Genomic DNA, 26,754 nt, shown 5'->3' on the forward strand with positions numbered 1-26,754 from the left:
CTCTCACATGGAATGGCCCCCGGCAGCCTGGGGAGTCCCCAAGCGGACGAGCTGGGGAGGAGGTGTGGGGCAGATGGCAATGGTAGCTGTTGGGAAGGAAGGCTAAACAGTGTGGGCAAAAGTCAAAGATAAACTTCCATCCTCCCCTTTCTTTCCCCACGTAACATGTCTTTCCCCAAATGATGCTGGTTATTTCAAGTTTCCAAGAATGGCATTTGATGTATATCATGACCTTCCTAGGGAAGCTGGGAACGAGGCATCAGAGTTTCCTCTCCTTTTCCCAACAGAGACACCCCAGCACATGCACAGGCCCCACCTGAAGTCGCCATAAACACACACACACACACACACACACACACACACACACACACACACACACACACTTTCTTTCTCACTGAGAAAGAAGTTGGGAGTAGAAGCCGTTCCACTTGCAAGAACTAATGTCCTAGATCCAGCGCTGTCTGAGGATCACTGGCTGTTAGTCTGACCCCAGTCTCTGATGGTGTGCTGGATTTCCCACACTTGCATGGTGCAGGTCTGGAGCACAAGAACGTGGCTGCCGGAAGGGTCCTTCTTCATCTCCAGACACCGCTTGGTATCCCTGTTCATGACAGCCCCTCCCTGGAGGGGAAGAGAGACAGAGCCAAGGTGCTGAAATGCCTCAGTAATTCATCATCTTTAGGGGCCCCTCAGTGCTCTGCAAGTCATTCAGGGAAGAAAAGGAAGCAGAATATATGATGAGATCACTCAGTGCTCCCTCTACCAGCCTTATGGCAAACTGACCAACCAGGTGATGCTTCACTAACTTCGTGTGATGCCCTCAGCCTCTCCTGAGACGGAAGCGTTGGGTCGGTACTGACCTACCATGAAATGATGGCCTCTGTGAGAACCGTGGGCCTTCTCAACTTAGCCCTCCTTTCCATGTCCTCACCCCTGAGCCCGTGAGACCCATCAGGGTCACCTTCACCTTGTGCTTCTCTCCCTCCTCAGGGAAACTATGTTGTGCACCTGGAGCAGGAGCCACATTCAGGAATCTCAGCCTCTGAGGAAGCTTCCTGCCTCTCCTGTTGACGGGGCGTCACCAAGGTTTATGGCTGAGAACATGATAGGCTTTAGTGCTAAAAAGTCAGGGTTGAATCCTTGCTGTACCACATACAAACCGTGTGGGTCTGGACAAATTACCTAATCTCTCCAAGTCTCAATGTCTTCATCTATAAAATGGGTTTAGAGTTAATATTAAAGTTAAAATTAGACTTAATGTTGATGGAGCATCTTGGGCCTGACATATGAAATGGGCAACAAATCCTAGTTCATCTCTGCCACTCCCCATCCTAACAGGGGAAAAGAAGGGAAGGGCCATCCTTCTCTTTGATCCTATGTGATCCCCACAACCTCCCTGAGCTTCTTCCCCCTTATCTTCATATCTCAGCAACTGATGATCCTGCCATCTGTCCAACCGCCGTCTCTCCTGGTCCTGCCCTCTGCTCCCAGCCCTCTCTGTCCACATCCCTCTCAACCCCTTTGCAGGATTCACATGAGCTGCATTAGTGCCTGGGTCAGGCTGTATTTTTTTTATGCCCTGCACTCTGCTATCCTCCTCAGGGTCCATAACATTCATTCTGATGGCGAGTGAGAAACCCCGACCTGACTGTTCCCCTTCGGACAAACTGCCACCAAGTTCTTGAACACCAAGTGGGACTGACTGCAGCTGTAACATCTCCAAATTTCTGCTTCCTCTCTCACCATCACCTCCCTGCCTCTCATCTCTTCAAATCACAAAGTGCCTCCAACAGCCCTTGCTCCCCCAAAATTTTCCTGTCATTGGATTTCCCCCGGCCCCAACCACCCTTGCCTCCTCTGGGCACCCATCCAGCATTGGCCATTCAGGACAGCTCTTCAGATTCTGGAACTTCTCCTCCACCATCGCCACCACTCCTTTCTCTTGGCCCCTGCTTCCAGACCACAGAGCTCTCGTGGACAGGGTCTGCCAGCTGAGCAGGCCTGGCCCCAGGGCTCGGCTTACTCCTCAGGGCTCCTCATCCAGTCCTCCTCAGCATGCTTTGTCTGTCAGCCCCCACCCCGACACTCACTTTAACAAAATGTCAAGAACACCACACTTCTGCCACCTTAATCTTTATCTGTTGGTCTCAGTTCTGCCCTCCTGCGACACTAATCTACTCCGTCTTCCTCAAGAAGACAGCAGCATCTTTTCTCTATCCAAAGGCCTAACAAGACTTTCAAGCTATATCTCCAGGCCTGCCAATCTTGCATTTGCTCTGCAACCATTTGTTGAGTGCCTGCCATGTTCTAGGGGTTGTGCCAGACGCTTGAGGAAAAGCAGCAAACCCCAGACCCTGCCCTCCAGCTCACAGTCACATGACGAAAAGAAGCAAGTGAGCTGACAACTGCAAGAGATGGTGAGACTAGGGCTATAAAAGGGGCCCTGAGAGCACATAGAGGAACCACCTGCCGGACTCCTCTGGGGTCACAGAAGCCTTCCCAAGGGAGATGACGTCTAAGGCCAGGGGAACACTTTGTGGTTGGCCTGGTGAAGAAGTGGGAGGAGAGGGAATAATACCTGCAAAAAGGTCTAAGGTAAGAGGGAGCCTGGACTTTCACTGAATTACCTACAGCTCCATATAATTGGAGCTTAAAGTGAGACATCAGAGACTGAGAAGACATTACCCCCCTTCTTCTAATCAATATTGTCTAGTTCCGGAAAGCTTAATCTGGGATGCAAAAAAAAAACAAAAACAAAAACAAAAAACCTCTGAAACTGTAAGCAAATCTTGCACATAGGTTCATATGTAGGTTTTCCTGGAGAGAGAGTCCATAGCTCACAACGAATTCTCAAAGGGGGCATTAGCTTTGAAAAGTTAGAGACTGCTGGATTGTCCATGTGGCACTTGAACAAAGCACAGTCCCACATTCAGAGATATGGTCACAGACAGACCAGTACCTCCCTCCAGGAGGTACTGTCCCTTCCTACCGAATTGGCCCAGGAGCACAGCTTTTGGAGTAACCCCATCCATTGTCAATTCCCCATAGACTGCCGTCAGCCAAGACCCTTGCGTCATCATCAAGTACATCTGCCAGATTCCTTTCACCCTGTCTTTGGTCATTTGATGTTGACGTTAAAGGCAGAGCTCCCACATTAGCCCCTGTCAGATTTCAGCCTAGTATTTCACACCCTCTGATAATTATTAATAATAAGTGGATCGCAGTGGCTAATGCATATTGAACATTCCTCTGCTCCAGGCAGCACGCTCAATACTTTACACACACTGGATCATTTAATCCTCTCAACACTGGCTTACAGAAGATATTATCATCTCCATCATTTTATAATAAGGAAACTGAGCTTCAGAGAGGGTAAGGAACTTGCTAGGCGACTGAGCTAAGACGTGGGCCCAAACTCTCTCAACTGTTCCACTACAACAGATTCCAGTATTTCTCCTCCTTAACCACCCCTGCCTTAGTCAAGAGACTCAGTGTTTCATACCCAGTTTCCTGTTTCCAATCTTCTCCCTACATGTTGCCACAAGAAGTAATTCTCCTAAAACACTATCAAATCAAATCTGAACCTCTCATATATCTGTCCTTTAAAAAACATGTAACTCGCTGGACTCACGCCTGTAATCCCAGCACTTTGGGAGGCCGAGGCAGGGGGATCATGAGGTCAGGAGTTCAAGACCAGCCTGGCCAACATGATGAAACCCAGTCGCTACTAAACATACAAACACGTCGTGCCATGTGCCTGTAATCCCAGCTACTCAGCAGGCTGAGGCAGGAGAATTGCTTGAACCGGGACCCTGGAGGCAGAGGTTGCAGTGAGCCATTGCACTCCAGCCTGGGTTACAAATCGAGACTCCGTCTCAAAAAAAAAAAAAAAGAAAGAAAGAAAATGCATGTAACTCACCTGTTTAAAATCCCAATATATATGCAGTCCATTCGTAGCTGCCTCGGAGCATGGTTCTAAGGTGGGCTTCTCCTCTTCCTTGCCAGGGTCTGTCAGGCAGCGATCACTATCACTGGCCTCTGCAATCAGTTGTCCCACATAGAGCTCCCCGGTTAGGTGATAGTAGACGTACTAAAAGAGGGCAGAGGACTCGCCATTGGCATCATCAGCCAGCAGGAGACCCTAGCCAGAGGGAGGGCAGGAAGACTGATCTTGGAGCCCCTAGACACCCAGTTTCACCAGGAGCACTGAACCCTCTGGGACAACACGAAGCCACCTCTGCTTCCCTCTACTCTTTAGTCTCCCCTGGAATCCAGGGAGGAGGTGAGGCCTAGGAGGGCTCCAACAGAATCATAGCTTACATGGATGAAGAAGCTTGTCTCTGAAGAAAAAACAAAACTCAACTCCAGAACCTTTCACCGTAGGCCTCAGCTATGGATTTGTTGTCAGAAAACCTTTTTAATTTCTGATTTGACACGTCCTTGCTCGGTGAGCTTAGACAAGTAGTTTGGTCACGTGTCTCCATTTTTTCATCTAAGTGGAAATGATCTCTATCATGCATGCCTCAAAAGGTTGCTATGAGGGCAGGATGCAAAGTAAGAGGACAGATGTGAATATTGTCTGTTAAAAAAAAAGTCCCCTGGCTGCACCTTCCACATGGGGCCAGGGCCCTTCCATCCCTTGGAGGAACATCTGCTCAGCCTCTCTCCTTTCTGGCTCTGTTTCCCTCTCTCTAGGAGAAGCACAGGTGTCTTCACCTGTCCACATTCCCAGGCATTCAAGGAGCAGAGAGAAGACGGAGGGAGCAGTGGGAGGAGGGGAAAAAGGAAGGAACCAGAGGTGACTGTCAATGCAGATATCACCATGGAGAATGAATGTGACAGAGCATAGCCTTTCCACCTATCCTCCTGTAACTGAAATGAAACTACGTTGCCACGGCTTTCTGAAGAAATTAAGATGTGCTCGTTACAAGTGCAGGTCTGGGTTTCACCCTTACCCAGGATGCTCCGCTCCTGACTCCCCATCACCTATCACGGAGTCTAGACCCAGCAAAGGTTATCAGGGGCTGAGCCACGACAGACTCTCCCAGCCAAGGCCAAGAAGACTGGGGAAGATACCTGTGAACTGAATCCATGGCAGTTATACATGATGGGGGTGTTGCCTGAAACGGCTCCCTGATCCAGGCAGAGATTTTCATCCAATAGGTTTTTCATCTGAAGGGGCAAAACACATGGTGACACTGTTAGAAAGGGGCAGAGAATGAGCCCCATCCCTCCCCAGACCGACATTTTCCCCAGCGTGCCAAGGGCACCAGAACAACCAGTCTCAGGGAGCAGAGAGCTGGGATCCTGACAGGCATTTTCTAAGCACTGGGAAACAGGCCAGTGCTGAAGGGAGGTGCGGCGGCACTGCCCACATTCTGGAAACACCCACCACCTCAGACCATCACCACACCCACAGGGACGGGCGCCTCTGGGGAGTTCAGGTGGGCAAGGCCAATCGCTGCAGTTGGTGGAGAAACCGAGAGGGTCCAGGCAAGAGCTGCAGTTTTCAAGGGGACTAGAAGCAGAGACAAGGAAAAGAGATGGGGATCGGGGAGCAAGGAACGAAAGGAAACTGAGAGGGTTGAGGGCAAAGAGCTGAGGAGAAAGCCAGATAAGAAGGGCATCTTGGGCAGGACAGGCAATCACATGGTTCAGGCTGCATTTTCTTTACAGTCGAACATGTGAAATCCAAAATGCAATTTCGTCATACGCACGGTTCCATAGCCTATGATGGTGTGTATTGGCTTCAAGAGTGGGTAAACATTTTTCAGGTACCAGTCAAAAGTTTTACACTTCAGTTTTTCCCGGAGTGCCATTCTGGAAGAAATGTCCCCAAAATCGATTCCGGAGTTCTGTAAATAAAACACCAAGTGTTTCTGTGCTTTGATTCATGAAAGCTCGTTAAAGCAAACAAAATATGGCCTGGAAAGAACTCTGTGTTTCTCTATTTGAGTCCTTGTGGATGAATTGCAATGTAACTTAATAGATACACAAGATCGAAAACCTAACTTAGGACTATGCACCTGTAACAATAGCTGAGTCTTGTCCAATCCCAGCAGTCATACCTCAACCCCTCACACACTGTCCAGTGTTCAAACTATGTTCAAATAAGGCAAATGCGGAGCTGTAACCAATCCAGCTGTTTCTATACTTCACTTCTGACATCTGTTTGTCACTTCCTTTTTTGTGTCTATACGTAAATCTACCACATGGCTGCGCTGGAGTCTCTGAATCTGCTGTGATTCCAAGGGCTGCCCAATCTGCGAATCAATCATTGCTCAGTTAAACTCCTTTAAATTTAATTTGGCTGAAGTTTTTCTTTTAACAGCTCCTTAACTCCACCTGTGGGTATGGGTCACCATGATGGAGCTGAATATTTTTCTGATAGCCTGTGAAGTAACCTTGATGTTTTCATATTTGCAGGGAAAGTGGAAAACCCTTAAGCCCTAGAAAATTCTGCTTTTTCAAATTCTGCTCTTTTAACGCCTGCATAGTGAGGCCGCTCAGGTGTATTTCTCCTCATCAGCTAATGCAGACTGCTCCTGTTTGAGATGATATTTACATCAATAAATCCCCAAATCCTCCTCATGATGGCCAGAAAGGCTCTTGGGGCGAGGCATGGTAGCTCACGCCTGTAATCCCAGCTCTTTGGGAGGCTGAGGTGGGCAGATTGCCTGAGCTCAAGAGTTTGAGACCAGCCTGGGCAACACAGCGAAATCTCATCTCTACTAAAAATACAAAAAAAATAGCTGGGCGTGGTGGTGCATGCCTGTAGTCCCAGCTACTCAGGAGGCTGAGGCAGGAGAATTGCTTGAACTTAGGTGGCGGAGATTGCAGTGAGCCAAGATCGCACCACTGCACTACAGCCTAGGTGACAGTGCGAGACTCTGTCTTGAGGCTCTTGGAAGGAATACTCTAATACCAACATTTGGAGATTAAAAGAGGAGTTTTTAGAAGTGATCTTTTGCAGAGAATCAATGTAAAATAATACTGAAGAGGCAAATTGGAAAAGGAAAGCAGAAACCACTGTGTATCTGCCCTCCTCCCAGAATTTTCCCGTGGGGCTCATTTAAGATCATCCCTTTTGAACATTTAGATCATCCTTAGATGGTTCAGTTGTTTTACAGACCATTCTTTGTACAGGTTGGGAGAGTCACAGCATGACTCCCTAGAAATAAAAAAAACTAAGGATGTCCTGGAGGGTACTTGTTTTCCTATCATACGTTGGTATACTGGGACATCAGAATCAATTTACTCATCTTTCTTCAAACAATGAGCTAACTGTAAGAAGTTATGGGCAGCTTGGATCATGAAAGGAAGGATTTTCCTGACTTTAAAGAAGGCTCAGGCATTTCTGCACGTTTTTACATTCTCCAGACCTAGAGATCTCAGTGTTAGCCTGGCTCCTGACCCTAGGAGTCCTTCCAGACTTTCTCTTCTAGGTCCATCCACAGCTACCCACCACCCTGACCCCCTGGCTTTCTGGGGGCTACATCAGAACCCACTGTGATGGAGAGATGAGTTTGTAAATGAGATGACTGCTTCCTGTGGGTCAGCATGGCTCCACATGCTCTAGCCCAGAGCCAGAGCTCAGGGACACGAGACCGCATAGCATGCCAACCTTAAACAGCCAGGGTATAAGATGTGGGCTTAGCTAAGAAGGCCATCGTTGGCTGGGTGCAGGGGCTAACACTTTTCATCTCAACAATTTGGGAGGCCAGGAGTTCCAGACCAGCCTGGGCAACATGGTATGACCCTGTCTCTACCAAAAAAACTTTAAAAAGAATGCTATTCTCATTCTTGTTCGTCCAACAAGATTACAGTGCCCTTTTCTACCACCCCATACCACACCTGCTATGTTTATGTCTCCCATTATAGAAGAGAGATGAAGAACATGGAACTTAGGAGCCAGATTTCCTTGGTTTGAATCTTACTACCTGCATTACCATAAACAAGTTTCTTTCAACTCTACGTGCCTCAGTTTCCTCATCTGTAAAATTTAGAATCATAAAAATAAAACCTATCCATCCCCTACATATGTTGTGATGGCTAATAAGTTAATATATAAAAGGGTCCAGAATGCAGTACTGCACTGTTACATAGATGTTAAAGCCGTTATTGTCACACCATCAGGACCTTACCCTAATTATTATTATTATTATTATTATTTTGAGACGGAGTTTCGCTCTTGTTACCAACGCTGGAGTGCAATGACGTGATCTCGGCTCACCACAACCTCCACCTCCTGGGTTCAAGCAATTCTCCTGCCTCAGCCTCCCGAGTAGCTGGGACTATAGGTGCGTGCCACCATGCCCAGCTAATTTTTGTATTTTTTTTTTAGTAGAGACAGGGTTTCACCTTGTTGACCAGGATGGTCTTGATCTCTTGACCTCGTGATCCACCCACCATGGCCTCCCAAAATGCTGGGATTATAGGCATGAGCCACCGCGCCCGGCCCTTACCCTAATCCTTTAGGGCTGTGTTGGCACTTTTGTTTATCTCTCCCCGTTACATAACCACTATCTCCTCCTCTTTCATTCTTCCGTGCTGCTGTACAATTCCATTACTCACCTGGAAAGGTATGTTCCAGGCCAAGTAGACCATGTGTTTGTGCTCATCCATCCAGATTTCAGCCACTCGCAGAGCATTGCGCTTTAAGGCAGGGGTCAGATCCAAGGCATAGGGCTTGTGGTGTCTCTCTACGTGACCAATCCGAGAGCAGGGCAAAACCTCGATCTTCCCTCCACACTGCCACACCTGCAGAAAAAGACAAAAAAGATCACCTATGCTTCACAGTCGGTGAATTGCACAGCTTACTGACACAGGAGACTACTTTTTAGAACCATTTTTAAAGAATGTATATTTAGTCCTCCCACTCCTGTCTTTATATTGCCCCCATCCTTCTCATCTAAATCGTCATTCCTTAGAAGTTTACCAAACTGCCTCTCTCCTGTCATCCAAACAACTGCTGAAATCATACTTCTTTCAGGAAGTCTTCCTACATGGACCAAAGGAGGGGCAGCCTCTGCTCCCTTATCCCCAAGGAAAGTGCGCATGTCCTGAGAGGTGCCGTGCCCTGAGCCACTCTCACTGCACTAAGTTTCTCATGCCCCTTCTCTGCCTGCATGCTAGACATAGGGCAGTGTGGCAGACAGACGCCAAAGTGACCCCGTGATTCTCCTCCTGGTGTCCACAGCCTTGCCTGATCCCCTCCCCTTGAGTGTGGGCCGGTGACTTGCTTATAACCAACAGAATATGGCAAAGATGCCAGGACATTTTTGATTACACGTATCATGAATACACTGCAAAACGTAGAGTCCATTTTGCCAAGAGATGCTCTCTCATTGGCTTTGAAGAAGCAAGCTGCCATGTTGTCAGCTAACACACGAAAAGGGAAGACATTAAGAGTGGCTTCTAACTGATACCCAGCATAAAACCGAATGCTTCCTGAGCCTGGAAGACTTTAGGGAGCTGAATGCTGCTAACAATAATGTAAGCCTGAAAGCAGTTCTTTCCACACTGAAACGCAGATGAAAACGCAACTCTGGCTGATACCTTGATAGCAGCCTTACAGAGGACCCCGCTAAGCTGTGCACGGATCCCTGACCTGCAGAAACTGTGAGATAATGAATGCTTCTTGCTTTAAAACACTAAGTTTGTGATAACATTGTCATACAGCAATAGAAAACTAATTTGCGTAACTTGACCAAAAGATACCATGGCTTATGACCCAATTATAAACATTTGTTTTTAACATCCTAATGGGTACAAAACATGCTTGTCAAAACACGCATTCTAATATTGGGCTTAGAAAACATGATCTTCATCCCAGTAGCTAATAGGACTATCTAATCATATTGGATTGATGCGATGTCTCCTGTGTCTTCTCTTCATGGTTTCTAAGAGGTTTCTAAGAGGTAATTAGCCCATAGCAGTGGCTACAACCTACCACACTCATGCCAAAGGGAGCCCCTGAGATAAGAGTGTGTAGCTCACCTCCCACTGGTTCAGTTAACATATCAAAACAGTGTCCAACTGAGTAGTCAGTCTCCTTATCTGACTTTCACATTGTTTTCATCCTTTTTCCACTGCTTAAAACCCTAGATTTGCCTTCCTCTGCACCCTATTTCCCAGAATAACAGAGTAAAAAAAGCAAGGCTTTGAAATCAGACTGACCTATGTTCAAATTCTGGTTTCATCATTGTACACCTGGCGGCTAGTGTGCTTTGCCTCCTATCCTTCTTAACTAAATCTTCATTCCTTAGAAGTTTACCAAACTGCTTCTCTCCTGTCATCCAAACAACTGCTGAAATCATACTTCCTTCAGGAAGTCTTCCTACATGGACCAAAGGAGGGGCAGCCTCTGCTCCCTTATCCCCAAGGAAAGTGCCCATGTCCTGAGAGGTGCCGTGCCCTGAGCCACTCTCACTGCACTAAGTTTCTCATGCCCCTTCTCTGCCTGCATGCTGGACATATGGCAGTGTGGCAGACAGACGCCAAAGTGACCCCGTGATGCTTTGTCTCTAGCTTCCAGGTGTGCAATGATGGAATAGGTTGAGCCTCAATTTATTCATCTGCTAAAAGGGCACAGCCACCATTTGGGCTGTCAGCAGGATTAAATGACATAACAAGGAATCAGTTATGGCAGCCTCTGAGATAACTTGAGGTACAGCTTCTCTTTCATTCTCCTCCTCTGGCTCTCCTCATTGGTCCCCAGAATCATGTGGGGGTGACATCCCACTTGCACTCAGGTATTATTATTCTTTCTAGCCAAACATTAAAAAATCCAAATACAACCTTACTCCAATTTTCCTAGTTGATGAAGGTTTTCAACTCATATAAATTAGGGGCAAAAAATTAACTGTTGGCATAAAAAAAAAATCTTAAATTCAAGTTAAAAGTCAAGATTGCCTAGGCTGGGCATGGTGACTCATGCCTGTAATCCCAGCACTTTAGGGGGCTGAGGCAGGAGGATCACTTGAGGTCAGGAGTTTGAGACCAGCTTGGCCAACATGGTGAAACCCCGTCTCTACTAAAAATACAAAAATTAGCCAGTTGTGGTGGTGCGCGCCTGTAATCCCAGATACTCAGGAGGCTGAGGCAGGAGAATCACTTGAACATGGGAGGCAGAAGTTGCAATGAGCCGAGATCACGCCACTGTACTCCAGCTGGGGGAATAGAGCAAGACTGTCTCAAAAGAAAAAAAAAAAAAGATTGCCATTTATGAAATAATGCTCATAATTAGCTTTCCCAAAAAGTTTTCAGACTCTGCTCTTCCAATTTAGTCCCAATTGTTAAACTCCTTTCATCATGTATCTTTCTCCCTCTCTCTTTCTCACACACACATATAGAGACATTAAGCTTCTCCTGATAATATTACTTCGTGCCATACACCGTCCTAATACTTTCCATAAATTTAATCCTCACCATGCTGGTATCCCCCTTTAAGTAACCTGTCCATGTTTATCAGCTAGTAAATGACAGAGCTGTACTGTGAACCCGGGCAGTCACATGTTCAGTTCTCGCACAGTGCATGAATACACAAGGTGCTCAACAAATGTTGTTTTTTTGTTGTTGTTTTTGAGACAGAGTCTCGTTCTTGTTGCCCAGGCTGGAGTGCTATGGTGCAATCCCAGCTCACAGCAACCTCTGCCTCCTGGGTTCAAGCGATTCTCCTGCCTTAACCTCCTAAGTAGCTGCAATTACAGCCATACACCACCACACCCAGCTAATTTCGTATTTTTAGTAGAGACAAGGTTTCTCCATGTTGGTCAGGCTGGTCTTGAACTCTCGATCTCAGGCAATCCGCCCACCTCAGCCTCCCAGAGGCTGAGATTACAGGTGTGAGCCACCACACCCGGCCCCATCTCCCTTCTTAGCTTTTCCTACCCATCATCTCCATTTACACACGTTAATGAGCACCATCCCTGCCATGGCCACTAGATGTCAGAATAAAGCACTCCATGCAGCTCTGATGTTCAAGATCAACTACTGGATAAAGATCTTAATAAATGCTTAGACGTTTTAAAAGGCAAATAGTCACACACAAACCAAGAAGCTGGATATAAGCAGAACTGCTTGATCCAAGGAAAAAGCGTGACTGTATATTTTAATCAAAGTCCATTTTTAAAATTACAAAATATTAAAGAAATAGAAGTTCTTATAGAAACAGAGATGGCAGTGTTCTATGTGTATTTGGGTGAATGAAAACAGAGAGACTCAGCCTAGATGTAGAAGACGAGAACAAAACATAAGGAACTCAGAAATAATAAGGGCTTTCGGTACTGAGTTGAAGAGTTGGGGTTCCAACCAAATTCAACTAAAGCTCTGGTAGATAAGAAAACCCAGCCACAAAGTCTAGGGTCATCCTCAAGACTTTGCCAAGTACCATATGTAAAGTAATTCTTTTTGCATTTATATTTTGTGTGTTAGAGACTACTTGTACTCCTGAGGTGTATTCTGCTCTACATCTACAATTACACAACAAACATCTGGGCGCATAACCCACTAACTAAAGTCTATACTTCCCAGACTCCTTTGCACACAGGTGTGGACTAGGTAATGATCAATAGAACGTGAAAAGAAACAATATACACAACTTTCAGATAGTGCTCTTAAAGAGAAAGAGCTTGCTTTCTCTTTCCCCCCTTTCTCTTCCTACTGGCTAGAATACAAAAATGATGTATTTTATGGTGAATGTGGCAGGACCACAAACTAAAACTCTTGGTCCCTATCACCCTGGAGCTGCCAGGTCAACCCTGAACCGCTTATGTTCAAGTAAGTTACAGGAAAGAGAAATTACTTTCTATCATATGGAAGTCTCTGTTGTTTTAGTCTCTGTCAGAGAAGCTGAATGAGAATTCTAATTAATATCCTTATAAAGTCATATCAAATTCATGATTACATTATGACTGTACCATCATTCTTATGAAGAACATTAAACAAAATGTTTCTCTTCATTTCACAAATGGGAACACTGATCAAGACCACTGTATTTGTCTGTTTTCATACTCCTATAAAGAAACTGTCTGAGACTGGGTAATTTATAAAGGAAAGACGTATAATTGACTTACAATTCAGCATGGGTGGGGAGGCCTCTGGAAAATTACGTCTTAAATTATAAACCCCATAATCCTCACATGTCAAAGGAGAGACCAGGTGAAGGTAATTGGATCGTGGGAGGGTTTCCCCCATGCTGTTTTCCTGACAGTGAGTGCGTTTTCAGAAGATCTGATGGTTTTATAAGTGTTTGGTAGTTTCCTCCAGCATTCATTTTCCTTCCTGCCACCTTGTGAAGAAGGTACCTTGCTTCTCCTTTGCCTTCTGCCATGATTGTAATTTTTCTTATGGGCTAATTACCTCTTAGAAACATGAGACTGTATCCACCTTGAGTCAATCCCAGAATCCTAGAACAAGGGGTCCTTCTACTTTTCTATTACTTCTATTTCTGCTTTGTCCCATAAAGTGAAAGGAAATGTACCCACCCTTAGGCTAAGTTCCACGTTCTCTCCTCCATAGATGAGCATTCCACCATCCAGAGACCCGATCTCTCCCAGGAAGAGCCTGTTAGCAGCCAGGATGCCCATGATTGAAGGACTCCTACAGAGCACACAGCAAGAGTCACTGATCTCTCCACAAGGAACAGAGGTGACGGGTGGGATGCTCAATGATTATTTGAGCTTCAGAACTCTACCTAAGTCTGTTCTTATCATGAAGGCCCTCCCTAAACCCTCAGGCTGGACTAAGTGCATGTAGCTTTCCCTGGCCCACTGTGTTATCATAACCCTTCTCAAAATATATTGAAATTACATCTTTTTCATCTAGATATCCTTACTTCATAGTCTGCTAATGCTTGCAATGGCCCAAATGCTTTCCAAACTTTTAAATTTTGGAAAATTTTCATTTAAAAATAACTAAAAGAAATTGAAATTTTGGAAAGCATTTGGGCCAAGCATTAGCAGGCTATGAAAGCTTGATTTTTGCCTGAAAGTCCCTGAATAGCCCAACGTGTCTGTGATTTCTTAACTGGGATAACTCACTGGGGTTTTTTCCCTCTATCCCTTGTCCTTTACCTCAACCCCTCCCTTCCTTCCACCTCACCCCAATTACTACCACCAAAGATAAACAAAATCCATGCAGTTCATCCCTGCCTTCTCAGGCGCTACCATGTTCCCTGAACCTGCTCAGACTTACTTCACTGGGGCAGTGACATCATGCAGCTCAGTCCAGGCTTGTGGCAGTGCATCGTAGCGGCACCAGAGTTCCCAGTTAAACCCATCGACTGCCAGTTGATACTTTTCCAGTTCAAAGGTGTCAAAATGAATGTTGTCAAACACAGGAGACACAATCACGGTGTGGTCTTCCTGAATCCGAGCCAAGATTGGCTCTGCCCTAGAAGGAGAGCATGCAGCAAGCTGCTCCAAGCACCTTGCCCTAACATTGAGCACCTCCTCCATTTGGGCTGTGCTAGGTTGTGAGTAGCTCTCCAGAGTCCAGAGAATCTCTGTACCTTTTGAGGTAGCCGAGGCTGCTAGCATCCAACCCGCGTCAAGAACAGGTTTGAAATTAGTACCCAAGGAGCACCCCCAGGCCATTGTGAAGCAGGATTATCAGTATTTATATTACTCCTTGAATTTACGTTATCTCTTGGTTCACCCTGTTTCCAAAATGATGCTTCTTTCCTGTCTGATTCTCCACATTCTCTAAAGAACATAGCTCTCTTTATTATATCGTGTCATTTCAGGGCTGGGGAAAGATCTTTAAAATAAACAGAGGCTAATCTCTTCATCTTTACAGTTAAAGACACAATGTCTAGTTAAGTGAAGTGACTTATTCAAATTCACAAGGTACTTGACAGTAGAGTTATGATCCAACTGTCAATACGCTCCACCACGCTACTTCTCCTAGCCAAGCAAAATGCCTGCATAAAAGCATACTCTTTTGGAGTTTCCCTCTGTTAAGGTCTGGTGCTGACTTTCCCTATGTCCACAGTATCCTGTCTTGTGTTTAATACATGCCCAAGACCTCCTCTCTGCCCTTTCCAGAAGAATCAGCCTCCTTGAGCCTTACCATCCAACATTGACTTCAATGTGAGCATCCAAGATGGCGACCACGTCTGCTGTGGCAGCTTCCCAGCCACTGTTGCGGGCTTGAGCAAGACCTTTCCTCTCAGGGTGCCGTATTATTTTCAGTAGTCCCGGATACTTCTGGTTGTAAAGTTTAATCTTCTCATTCAAGTGTACCTTTAGTTCTCCTGTCAACCAAGTGCACACCTGTAAAAATCCTGAGTGCAATAATCGATGTGATACAGAAGTTTTATACTATTCTATAACAGTGGCTGGACTACCTCCAGCATGAAATGGGCAATTCGAAGAGTCAACTAGAATAGTAGTATTTCCCCTGTGCCTGCCTCTCTTCTCCCTTTCACCTGAAGTGTACTGTGATCATTCCTAATTTCCTTTCCCTCACAGTTAAACTATCTTAGAATGATAGTACTGCTTACCACGTGTCAGGCCCTGTCACAGGTGCTTTTTAACATTAAGAAGTTCTTGAGAGAATGAGTAGGACAGACCTGGCCTAACTAAGGTACAGAGGCTGATGGAAAACACTGCAGGAAGGCCTGGAACACCTTCATAACTAAACTCTCAAGACTTTCTGGAAAATCCATAAACGACTAAAATTGTTTTGTTTTAGATATTCCCAGCCTACTGAAGGACCAACTGGGACAGAATGCACAGATTAATCTCTTTGCCAGCTTCTAGCTGGTGAATTTAGCTCAAAAATTATGCAAACAAGATTCACTATTCCCGGACCGTTCACAGGTGGTTTTCTTCCCTTTCTTCCCTTTTAATAAAGCTTGTCTATGGCTTTGTTCTTTGGCTCAGCCTACCGCTGACTTCCTCATGTGTAAGAAAACAACCTGAATGCAAATCACTGAGCGGCATGCAAAATATCTAGCCAAATGACTCTGAGTTACTCATTGATAAAATCAATTAATTTAATTCTGAAAGAATCTCATGTGGTAGGCACTACAATATCCCCACTGTACAGGTGAAGAAACTGAGGCACAAATAGTTTTAAAAAACTTTTCCGAGTCACATATCTAGTAGGTGGCATACCCTGGACATGAGCCTATGCTGTCTTTAGCCACCAGGACACATTGTCTCAAGAACTCTGTGAGTACGTGGTTGGGTTTCTCAAGTCCTCCCTCCATCTCCTCTCTCCCCATAGACTCTCATAGTCAAGGAATGAGATTCTGGCTCCTCTCTCAAAAGAAGAGCATATTTGTGAGACCTACAGTGGTCAAGACTTGGAATCATCACCTACGTGATGATGGCAGTAAAACTTGCCCCATTTTAGATCTGCTGCACTCAAGAGTGATTGTCTCAATTATTGAAGGTGCTAAACAGAGCCACGACGTCCAAGGCTGTTTGCTTCCTCTGGGAGTAAGCTGGGGGTAGCCAAGGTGGCCAGTCTGTATACCCATCCATGCACTACTTTTACTCAGTAATCCACAGGAGGTGCCACTGAACCTGAATATCTAGATTCTAATTTGGTCACTACATAATTCTGTGTCACTCTGCACTAGATGTGTCTGTTTTCTCAACTTAAGGAAAAAGTACCATGGTTCTCCTGGGCTCCGGCAATCCTCTGCCTTGGCCTCCCAAAGTGCTGGAATTACAGGCATGGTGGCTCATGCCTGTAATTCCAGCACTTTGGGAGGCCAAGGCAGAGGATTGCCAGAGCCCAGGAGATCGAGACCAGCCTGGGCAATAGAGTAAAACTCTTGACTCTTTTTTAGAAAAAAAGAAAAAAAAATATATATATATATACACACAGTCAAGAAAAGTATCAGATATTCAGGACCCTTCCAACTCTAAATTTTTATGACTATAGATTCTGAGTCACCTCCTGAGAAACAATGCCTATCAAATAGCACAAAAATTAAGGATGCCTCAATGGGTCTTCTGAAGACAACCTATGCTCCCTTCCCAGCTTTGCCTTCCTACTGGTCTCTTCCCCATACCTGTTATTTCCAGCTGGTCAGCTCAGGGTGCTTCTGTATTCCTCATTTTTCTTCACACCATTCTTTCTGCACTCCCTAGTTCTCTACCCCAACCCAGTTTCTGAGTCTTCCTTCATTTCCTCTGCTGTCTCAAATCCTATGAAGCCTTCAAGTCCCAATGCAAGCCCATCTCCTCCAGAAAGCCTCGTTAGATCATCACGCCCCCCTCTCTGTGCCTTCTGATGCTACTGACAGTTCATTTCGCTTGTCACATTATTCTCCACACATTGACATATCTTTCCACAGATTGTCTTGCCTCATCAATTAAGATGGAAACTTCTTGAACTCTCTGACATCCTCTTCCCTGCCCAGTGCCTGGCACATGGTAGACACTCAACATGTAGTTGTTGATTGTGTAATATTCCTAAAATTAGGTAGAAAATACAGCATTCCACCTACCTTGATATAATTTCTAAAAAGCTTAGATCTCATCTAACGTTTGAGTGGCATTTAACATTTGAGCTCAAAATATTTGAGTGATGTGAATAAAGCTTAACATCTAGGGAAAGACAGAAAAGAGGCAAATCTCTGGCACCAGGTTGTGGCATTTCAAAAGTACTACAAATAATACTGAGATAAGCAATAGGCGAGGAGCAGAACACTAGCTAGCAATGTAATGGGAACAGGCTCTCTCCTGAGCCCTTTACACACATGATTTAATCCCAAAACTGGTCCTACCAGGTAGACACCATTATTTCCTGATGTTACAGATGCAGAAACTGAGGTGTGAAGTGGTTGAGTCAGTTGCCCCCAAATTCACATGGATAGTGAGTTTCTCTTTTGACATGCATAGTAGAGAGTTTCATTTATTTTCCTGTTTAACACAAAACAGATATTTGAGTTGTGCTCGGTGTAGGCCCAGTTTGGCTGGTGTTTTCATGGTTAATGAGAGACATTCTCTAATTCCTGTCCCTATAACACTGGAGAATGGCAGACAGTCCCCTCTTCTGTGACCATCCGAACAAATCATCTCTGTGGAAAACGAAAATGGGTTTCAGACCCAAAGAATGTGTTATGATGGAGTGCGATTTAGAACAATAAGAAAGTTTTGGCTTTTCCTTATGTGTCTACCCTGTGTTTGTAATCTTGTATTTTTTTTTTATTTTATTGTTCCACAGGAAAAGTCCTAAATTAAGTCTTATCTACACCCCATCAACATGGAGGTATAAACTGATTGATTTTTTTTTTATTGGCAGAAAAAGATATCTTTCACAGTATTCCAGCTCCACTCTTGCATTTGCCTCATGAAGACCCTGAGTCCCAAAGAGGCGAGGGGACTTGCCTAAGGTTGTCTCTGCCAGGGAGCAGAGCCAGTGTCTTCAGGAGCCCAGGGCAGAGGTCTTTCTAATCAAGCTCCTATTTTTGGCTCGGAAAACCAGGTGTGCAACTTGCTAACAGTCTCCATGCCCAGAAATGAATGAAATCTGTCTCTTTTCTCTGGTTTTCAGTGGAATTTTATTCTAAGAATTGTACCTTCTTATTTTTTGTTTAGTTACATTGAAAGTACAAGAGAGGAAGGTATGCAAAGGATGAAGGTAAGTATTTTTAGTGTGGAAGTCTAAAAAGGAAAGTTTAGGCAATCATTCTGTTTGCTCTCTCTCCTGAGAGACAGGTTGAAGGTACAATAACCTATCTTGTACTTATAGATCCCCAGAAAAGGAACATAATCTGCCTCCAAGGAGCTGCCACTTCATAGCCCTTATAGTCAGAAAATTTTTCCTTACTGCTAGCCCAAACCTCTAAGTTTTCGTAACTTAACTCTGCTCTCTTTTATTCGTTGCGCAAAATCAATAAAACTAAGAGCCAACACTTGCCGAGAGGCTACCATGTGCTAAATGCTAAATGCTTTACATAATTCATGCTTTTGTTTTTGTTTGAGATGGAGTCTCCCTCTGTTACCCAGGCTGGAGTGCAATGGCGCACTCAAGGCTCACTGCAACTTCTGCCTCTTAGGTTAAAGCAATTCTCCTGCCTGAGCCTCCCGAGTAGCTGGGACTACAGGTGCACAGCACCACACCGGCTAATTTTTATATTTTTAGTAGAGATGGGGTTTCACCATGTTGGTCAGACCAGTCTCAAACCTCCTGATCCACCTGCCTCAGCCTCCCAAAGTGCTGGATTACAGGTGTGAGCCACTGAGCCCCCCCCGGCCCCCATAATTCATGTATTATAAAAGGAACATAGTGATTAGAACTAGGGCTCAGGACTCTGAAGTTTATGGTCAAATCTCAATTCTGTCACTTACCATCTGCGGGATACTGAACGAGTTCCTTGATCAGTCCATGCCTTAGTTTTGTGCATCTGTATAATGGGTCAAAAAGTGGTTCCTTCCTCATAGGATTGTTGTAATGATTAAAACAGTTAACACATGTAAGGTGCTTAGAACAAGCAATGTTAGCTGCCATGATTATATCATTTAATTCTCACTTTAGTTCATAAAACAGTTATTATAAACATTCATATTTTGTGTATAAGAAAACCAGAGCATGAAGACGTTGAGTTACCCAAGGACATAACACTTACAAAGGAGAAGCCGGGATTATGAACTCAGAAAGTGAGGACTCAGGTCCACCGTCTTCCACGTCTCTTCCCTGGGTGGGCTAGACTCAGGGCAGGGGTCACCCTCTGGGCAAGAGCTGTTGCCACTTTGAAGAGTCAGCACCCAAAGCTCTCTTTTCTCCAAGTTTAGTGATACAGGAAGAATGGTCTCTTCCTCATAAGGAGCAACTCTAAGTCCCTTCCTGGCATCTAGGGTCCTCCTCTAGACTCTGTTCCACCCCACAGGCTCCTTTGTGGTGACTGGGAGGGGCGCAAGTAGATTTAGAGGCACACAGTCCTGGCCTAACTCCCAGCTCTGCCACTGGCCTGCAGTCCAATTTAAGCACGCTGTGTATCTCTCAAAGTCTTATTTTCCCCATCTGTGTAACTGAGATAACTTTCCTCTGTCTCGACTTTGTGAAGATTAAATGTGGCTAGCACAAACAGACCCTCAACTAATGATCTTTTTATTTTCCCTGCAAGAGAAGCCCAGGGTGTCCTAAACTCTAAGCCTAACCTCTTTCCAGCCAAGCACAGTTGACAAGTGACGATGTTGACAATTATTCTTTATCATGTTGCTCACCATTTGAGCTGAAATCATCCACCAAGATTATTTCCTTCAACAATCGAGATGGTGTCCGGTTGATAATACTGGTGATGGCCCGCTGTATAACGGACAGAGCTTCATCCATGAATATGAGAATGACACTGAGGGATGGGAGTTGGGAAGGATACGTCTTCTGAAGACACCTATAAGAGATCATTTTTATAACCACATTTTTTAAATTACAGAAACACTGCTATCCAATCTTTCCCTTCATGCTGTGTGATGTTACATCAACCAATTCATCCACCTCTCAAATTCACTGGAAAGCAAAACTCTTAGTGGTTTACCACAGTAGCAAGATTTTATATTCATTCATGCAAAATTCTTCTGCTATGAGGACAAACCATCTTGTATTAATCTTTACTAGATGTTTCCATTTGAACATTCAACACAGTTCAAAAGGAATTCCCATTCTTCTTCCACGCCCGGATTAGTTTCCTTGCTAGCAGCTTTCTTCCTGTCATCGCCACAGCCCTTCTCCCATGTTATCAGATTCCAGCCACCTTGGACACAACCACCTACTTCACCACCAGAGACAGGTGCAAACTGCTCAGAGAATTGTGCTTAACACATTTTTTAAAATCCCAGCCTACATTTATTAAATGCTTACCATATGCTAGGCACTGGGTTAGACATTTTATAGCTTTATTGGGGTTTGATACACAAAAACTGCACATATGCACGCACCCACAAGACCATTATAAAGGTAATAAACTTACCTATCAGCTCCAAAAGTTTTCTTCTATATCTTTGCCCATTTTTAATTTATCATTGAGTTTTATGAGCACTCTATATATTCTACATTTCTTATCAGACGTAGGGTTTGCAAATATTTTCTCCCACTCCATGGGCAGTCTTTTCACTTTCTTGATGGTATTATTTGCAGCAAAAACGAAATTTTGATAAAGTTCAACTTTTCAATTTTGTTTCACTTATGCTTTTGGTGTCATATCTAAGAAACTCTTGCCAACCCACTCTCTCTCAAGATTTGCTGGTTTTTTGTTTTTGTTTTTGTTTTGCTAAGAGTTTTATAGTTTTATCTCTTATATTTATATCTATGACCATTTTGTGTTAATATTGGCGTATGGTGTGAAGAGGGATCCAACTTCATTATTTTTCATCTAGATATCCACTTGTCCCAGCACCCATTTGTTGAAGAGACTATTCTCTCTCCCATTGCATTGTCTTGCTGCCCTTGTCAACGATCACTTGATCATAACTTTAAGTGTATATTTCCTTTTCCCTGTGTAACAGGGTACAGGGAGCTAAAGTTGGGTGTTTTCCTTTCACCATGTAGAAAGCTAAAGCAGGCTGGAGTTGAATATTCCCCTTCTCCCAGGTAGGTTAGTGTCTTAGTCCTTTTTGTGCAGCTGTAACAGTATACCTGAGACTGGATAACTTGTAATGAACATGAAATTTATTGGCTCATGGTTCTTGAGGCTAGTAAGTCTAATATCAAGGTGCTGGCGTCTGGTGAGGGCCTTCATACTGCATTATAACACGGTGAAAGGCATCACATGGCAGAAGGAGCAAATAGAAGGATGAAAAGAACAAGAACCCAGTCCCATGATAACAACAAACTCACTCTCATGATAATGAAGTGGTAAGAGCATTACATTAGCCCATTCACAAGAGCAGAGCCTTCATGACCTAAATACCTCTTCAATGTCCCACTTCCCAATACTATTGCAATGGCAAATAAATTCTAATGTGATTTTCAGAGAGGACAAGCATTCAAACCACAGCAGTTAGGCTATCATAAAACCCCAGCAGATTGGGCTCTGGCAAGGTAGTTTCTCTTTCAGGCAGACCTTGTTAACAACAACAGAATACTCTCGCAAATTTCAAAATAGTTCCTTTTCACCTCTTCCCCTCTCCCTCCCAGAGGCAGGAAGAGATTTTTCTGATATTTACTGTGAGGATCTGGTACAGGTCCTGGAGGGAAAATGTACACAAATGTAGGAGCCCCTGTGACTGGGTCTCCTTAGAGTTTTTAATTCTCAGACTTGTTCTCAGTTCATCAATTTTCAGTTCAGGTTTTCCTATCCTAGCACTGGTTCCCATAGCTTCTGCTGTGGTAAAGTTGTGAGTCTCTGTATCCACCTGTCTGTCTCTCCAATTCTGGGGGGAGCACTTTGCCCCCCAATGTCACTTCTTTAAGAGACCTGAGAAGAGTTTATTTTTCCATTTTTTCAGCTTTTTACTTGTTATTAGCATAGAGTGGGGACTTCTAAGCTCCTTAAAAGCCACAGCAGAAAATGAAAGTCAAACTCCTCATTTTTATTACTGTACTTTTCAATTTTAGAATGATCATTTGGCATCTTTTTATAAGTTTTTATTGATAGTTTCTATTTCATGAGACATTGTCATTATAACCTTCCTTTAATGCTTTAGACATGGCTAACTTTAGTTCTTTGAATATATTTATAATGACGGCTTTGAAGTCATTGTCAGCTAAGTCCAATATCTGGGCCCCTTCTAAAGTCTGTTGCTTTGTTTTATCTCGTGCATGAGTTATTACTCTTTCCTGTATCTTCGTATGTCTCATCATTTCTTATTGAAATTTATTATTTTAGACAAAGTGCCTAGTAGCACTGTACATAACCGAGGAGTAGATGTCATTGTAATTTGCTTGGTTGTTCATTTATTCAGTTAGTGACTTGGCTGAACTAATTTGCAAAGTCTACAAAATATTTCTCCTGCAGTGTTCAGCCTTTAATGCTCATGATCTTGATCTTTTTTTTTTTTTTTCCTTGTTTTTCTCTTTTAGCCTGGGTCCCTGGGGTTTGCTTCTAGATCATCATAAGCCACTTACTCATCAGAGATTGGATTTAAAACCCCTTGGTTGATTAGATTTTTGGATATATGTGGCATGGAGGCTGTGATCACAGTTCAGGGAGTTTACAGTTTGACCCACATGCTGGTAGCTTGGATTTTTTCTCTGCGATAACTCCTAAAAGATCACAGCCGTGGGTATGCACATAGTCTTCCAGATTACCAGGGATGTGCATGATTTTATTTTTAATCCTGACTTCCTAGTAGTTGCCTCTGAGTCGGAGCAGTTTATTGTTCAAGCAGTATTTGTTCAGAAGTTGGGCTTAAGCCCCTAGTGCCAGTGAGGCTTCAGCTGTTTGCTGATGGATCTGTGTTCTGGCTAGCAAATGGTTTTCAGTCTTCCCCTCATTCTACTCTTGCTGTTCCTGAGCAAGTTCAGTCTGGTGCTTGCACACAAACTTCTAGGTCACCCAGAAATGAGTGTGGTCCAAGGGGGACTCTTTTGGCAGTCCTTTTCCCTGGTTCTTCCTGTGAAATTTCTGGCTGTTCTGCCATTTTGCTTGTTGCTATCAGTATTATGGAGCTATGAGCATACTCTAATTTTCTCCCCCAAGATCTCTATTGTTTCAGACAACACCATTGGGCGTGGAATTCTTTATCATCTGTTCCAAATAAGGTCAGTCCCTAAAGTAGAGCTGGGGAGGTTTTCATCCTGCCTTTCCTCCTTAACAGAACGTCTGCACCACTGCACAGGAGCTGGAAGTGGAGACAGAAGCCCACTTCTAGAATGACACCCTGCTCTACAGGTAGACGTGGGCTGGAGGGAAGGAGGTCCTGGCCTTAGCTTGTGCGTTCTGGTATGGAACTTCCACTCTGCCAGCAAGCTGGGGAAGGGGCAACTGGAGCCCAGTGTTCTTGGACCCATGCACCTGGAATTGAAATTTCACCCTATGAGTAGAGGCAAAGTGGAAAAAAGAAGTCACAATTGTCTCTCTCAATCCCCTCCACTAGGAATAAAGCTTTTGCATTCCTAGTGGAGGAAGGAGAAGGCGTGAAATGTGGGTGGCCTGCCCTTCCTGGGGTGATGCCAAGGACCTGTGGATGCTAGGACCTGCAGAGACAGGGAGCCCCCTTCCTGACCACAGCCACTCAGAGCAGAGAACCGTGAGTAGTTTCCGTAAGACAGTGTGGGGGTGGGTGGGGGGAACAAGTCATGGCTGCAATACCACAGATTCCTGCTGTTCTTAAGGATATTTAGTAGATTTTCTTGAAAGAGTGTTTTTCCATTTGCATATTCCCTTAGGACAGTTTGTAAAAAAATTTAAATAACTATAATTTTATCCAGTCAAATAATTGTTTTGCTAGGGAAAGAAAATGTTGCACTCAACACTTTGCCACTCTGGAAGGAAGCCTCAATCTACACATTTTTTTTAAAAAACTTAAAGTAGCTGCCAACATACGAATCCAGATTTCTTATCTCTCTGACAAACAAAAAATTTATCTCACTGCAACCACTTTTCCAGCAGATAGCCCCTGCTCTGTCCAGAGCCAGGGTTGCTGCAGTTACTCACAGTGTAGCTCGCTGTTTACCCATTCACCATCGCCCTCACCCAAAACTCTCACATCATGGATGTTGGTAGGCATTTGAATTGCACCTCTGAAACTGCAAGGGGATTTTAGGCTAAAGCCAAAATGCAGGTGAATGCCAGGGACACAAAAGAACACGGTCCTTGGAGAACTGCCCTGCTTAGTAGTAGAGCCAAGAGATATGAGGCTGGACAGACTAGAGGGACTGAACATTGGAAGCTAGGAAGATGGACTTTACCCTAGAGGAGCTAAAAGATTTTTTTTCTGAGACAGAGTCTCACTGTCACCCAGGTTGGACCGCAGTGGTGCGATCTCGGCTCACTGCAACCTCCACCTCCTGGGTCAAGCGATTCTCCTGCCTCAGCCTCCCGAGTAGCTAGGATTACAGGTGTGCACCATCGCACCCAGCTAATTTTTGTATTTTTAGTAAAGACAGGGTTTCACCATGTTGGCCAGGCTGGTCTTGAACACCAGACCTCAAGTGATCCACCCACCTTGGCCTTCTAAAGTGCTGGAATTATAGGTGTCAGCCACCACGCAGGGCCTGGACTAAAGGATTTTAAGCAAAGGATTGGTATGATCACATCATCATTTTAAAGAAACCATTCTGGCTGCCATGAGGACAACAGAAAGTAATCAGCCACATGTGAACACCATAATAGGGTGGGAAGGTATGAAGACCTCACCTAAGGCCTACCGTGGAGAAAGAAAGGAGTGAAAGGAAGATACTTTCAATCTGATTTCTTCATCATTCATTACTCAAATGTGGTGGGCAGATGGAAGTTGGAGGGGCAATACTAGATCACAATGCTTCTCAGATTCTAACAACACCAGCACACAAATCACTTGGGGATCTTGTTAAAGGGCAGACTCTCATCAGTAGATCTGAGCAGGGTCTGTGATCCTGAATTTCCTCCAGGCTCCCAAGCGATGCCAATGCTGTAAGAGTGTAGTGCAGTATGGAAGAGTAGAAGCAGAGTCTCCAGAAAGACCTGTATTCACTCGAGTTGCACCTGTCACTTTCTATCTGCATGATCTTTTTGTGCTTCTCTTCCTTTTCTTATTTGTAAAATGGTGAGGGTGGTGGTAGTAATAGTAGTAATAGTAGTAGTAATAGTAGTAGTAATAGTAGTAATAGTAGCAGTAATAGTAGTAATAGTAATAGTAGTAGTAATAGTAGTAGTAATAATAGTAGTAATCCTCACATCACAGCATTATTATGAGGTTCAATTGTGGTAATGTGCAGAAGTGCTCAGAATAAAAGAAGCTCCATAAAGGTTATCTGCTATTCTTACTACTTTGGTGGCTATTATTGTTCTTGTTGTCATTATTACTTGGACAATGGCAACATTCACTGAGCTAGGAGCAATCAGAGGAGAAAAAGAAATGGATAAACTTAGGTTTGGCCATGTGGAGTCTGAGATGCCTCTGAGTCACACCATGGACTTCCCTGGCAGGTCACTGCATACATGGCCCTGGACCCTCAGAGGAACAGTCTGGATTACAGTCCCGTGGATTTGGGAGTCATTGCCATGTAAGTAAGTGGATAAAATCACCTTACCTACCAGCAGAAGGGAGCCTTGGACTAAAGCCCAAGGATAATCAATATTTAAAGCACAGGCAGAGGAGCCTGGAAGAGATGAGCTTTAAATTCTTTAAAGCCTAGTGGCAGTTCCTAATGCCAGGTACAAGATGGTTATATAAGAAATCTGTATTCAGTTGAGAGTAAGAACAGGTGATAATGTTAAATTGAAGACTGATTAAAATTCTGCTGAACTTCTCTTTCCTCTAATTCACATAATCACATCAGTGACTTCAGGTTTTCTTTCCTCCACCGTTTCCTGTCCATCTTTTGCATATTCTTGGCTATATTCTAAATGCTTTCATGACACTTCTCTTATCCATACCTGCATTTTCTTACCCACTGGATAAGAAAAGAGGTAGGAAATGTGGCTCCTTTGGTTCCAAAAGAACAATCTTTCCCTCCCCGCTTCATCACCAGTACCTGACGTGGAATGTGCAGAGCAACACTGTCCAGCAGAATTTTCTGCAATGATGAAATGTTTTGTATCTATCCTATACGTAATGATAGCTAGTAGCCATGTGTGCCTATCAAGTACTTATAATCTGGCTAATGTAACAAAAAACTAAATGCTTAATTTTAATTAATTTGCATTTA

At 44.2% G+C, this 26,754-nt stretch overlaps 1 protein-coding gene across 1 annotated transcript in view; it reads right to left on the reverse strand.

Annotated features, from left to right (window-relative positions):
• Positions 1 to 342: 342 nt before the first annotated feature.
• LOC108281353 (probable polypeptide N-acetylgalactosaminyltransferase 8) overlaps positions 343 to 26,754 on the reverse strand; it is a 43,249-nt gene continuing 16,837 nt past the window's right edge. Inside the window, exons 3-11 of the mRNA XM_037727265.1 lie at positions 20,190 to 20,356; positions 15,073 to 15,256; positions 14,197 to 14,394; positions 13,488 to 13,602; positions 8,575 to 8,760; positions 5,718 to 5,855; positions 5,077 to 5,172; positions 3,920 to 4,090; positions 343 to 621 (exon numbers count right to left, since the gene is read on the reverse strand). Of these exons, the coding sequence (XP_037583193.1) occupies positions 469 to 621; positions 3,920 to 4,090; positions 5,077 to 5,172; positions 5,718 to 5,855; positions 8,575 to 8,760; positions 13,488 to 13,602; positions 14,197 to 14,394; positions 15,073 to 15,256; positions 20,190 to 20,356 (1,408 nt within the window). The 3' untranslated portion in view covers positions 343 to 468. The remainder of the gene's footprint in view (positions 622 to 3,919; positions 4,091 to 5,076; positions 5,173 to 5,717; positions 5,856 to 8,574; positions 8,761 to 13,487; positions 13,603 to 14,196; positions 14,395 to 15,072; positions 15,257 to 20,189; positions 20,357 to 26,754) is intronic.

The sequence above is a fragment of the Cebus imitator genome, unplaced genomic scaffold, assembly GCF_001604975.1.
Source record: "Cebus imitator isolate Cc_AM_T3 unplaced genomic scaffold, Cebus_imitator-1.0 Scaffold224, whole genome shotgun sequence".
NCBI lineage: Eukaryota > Metazoa > Chordata > Mammalia > Primates > Cebidae > Cebus > Cebus imitator.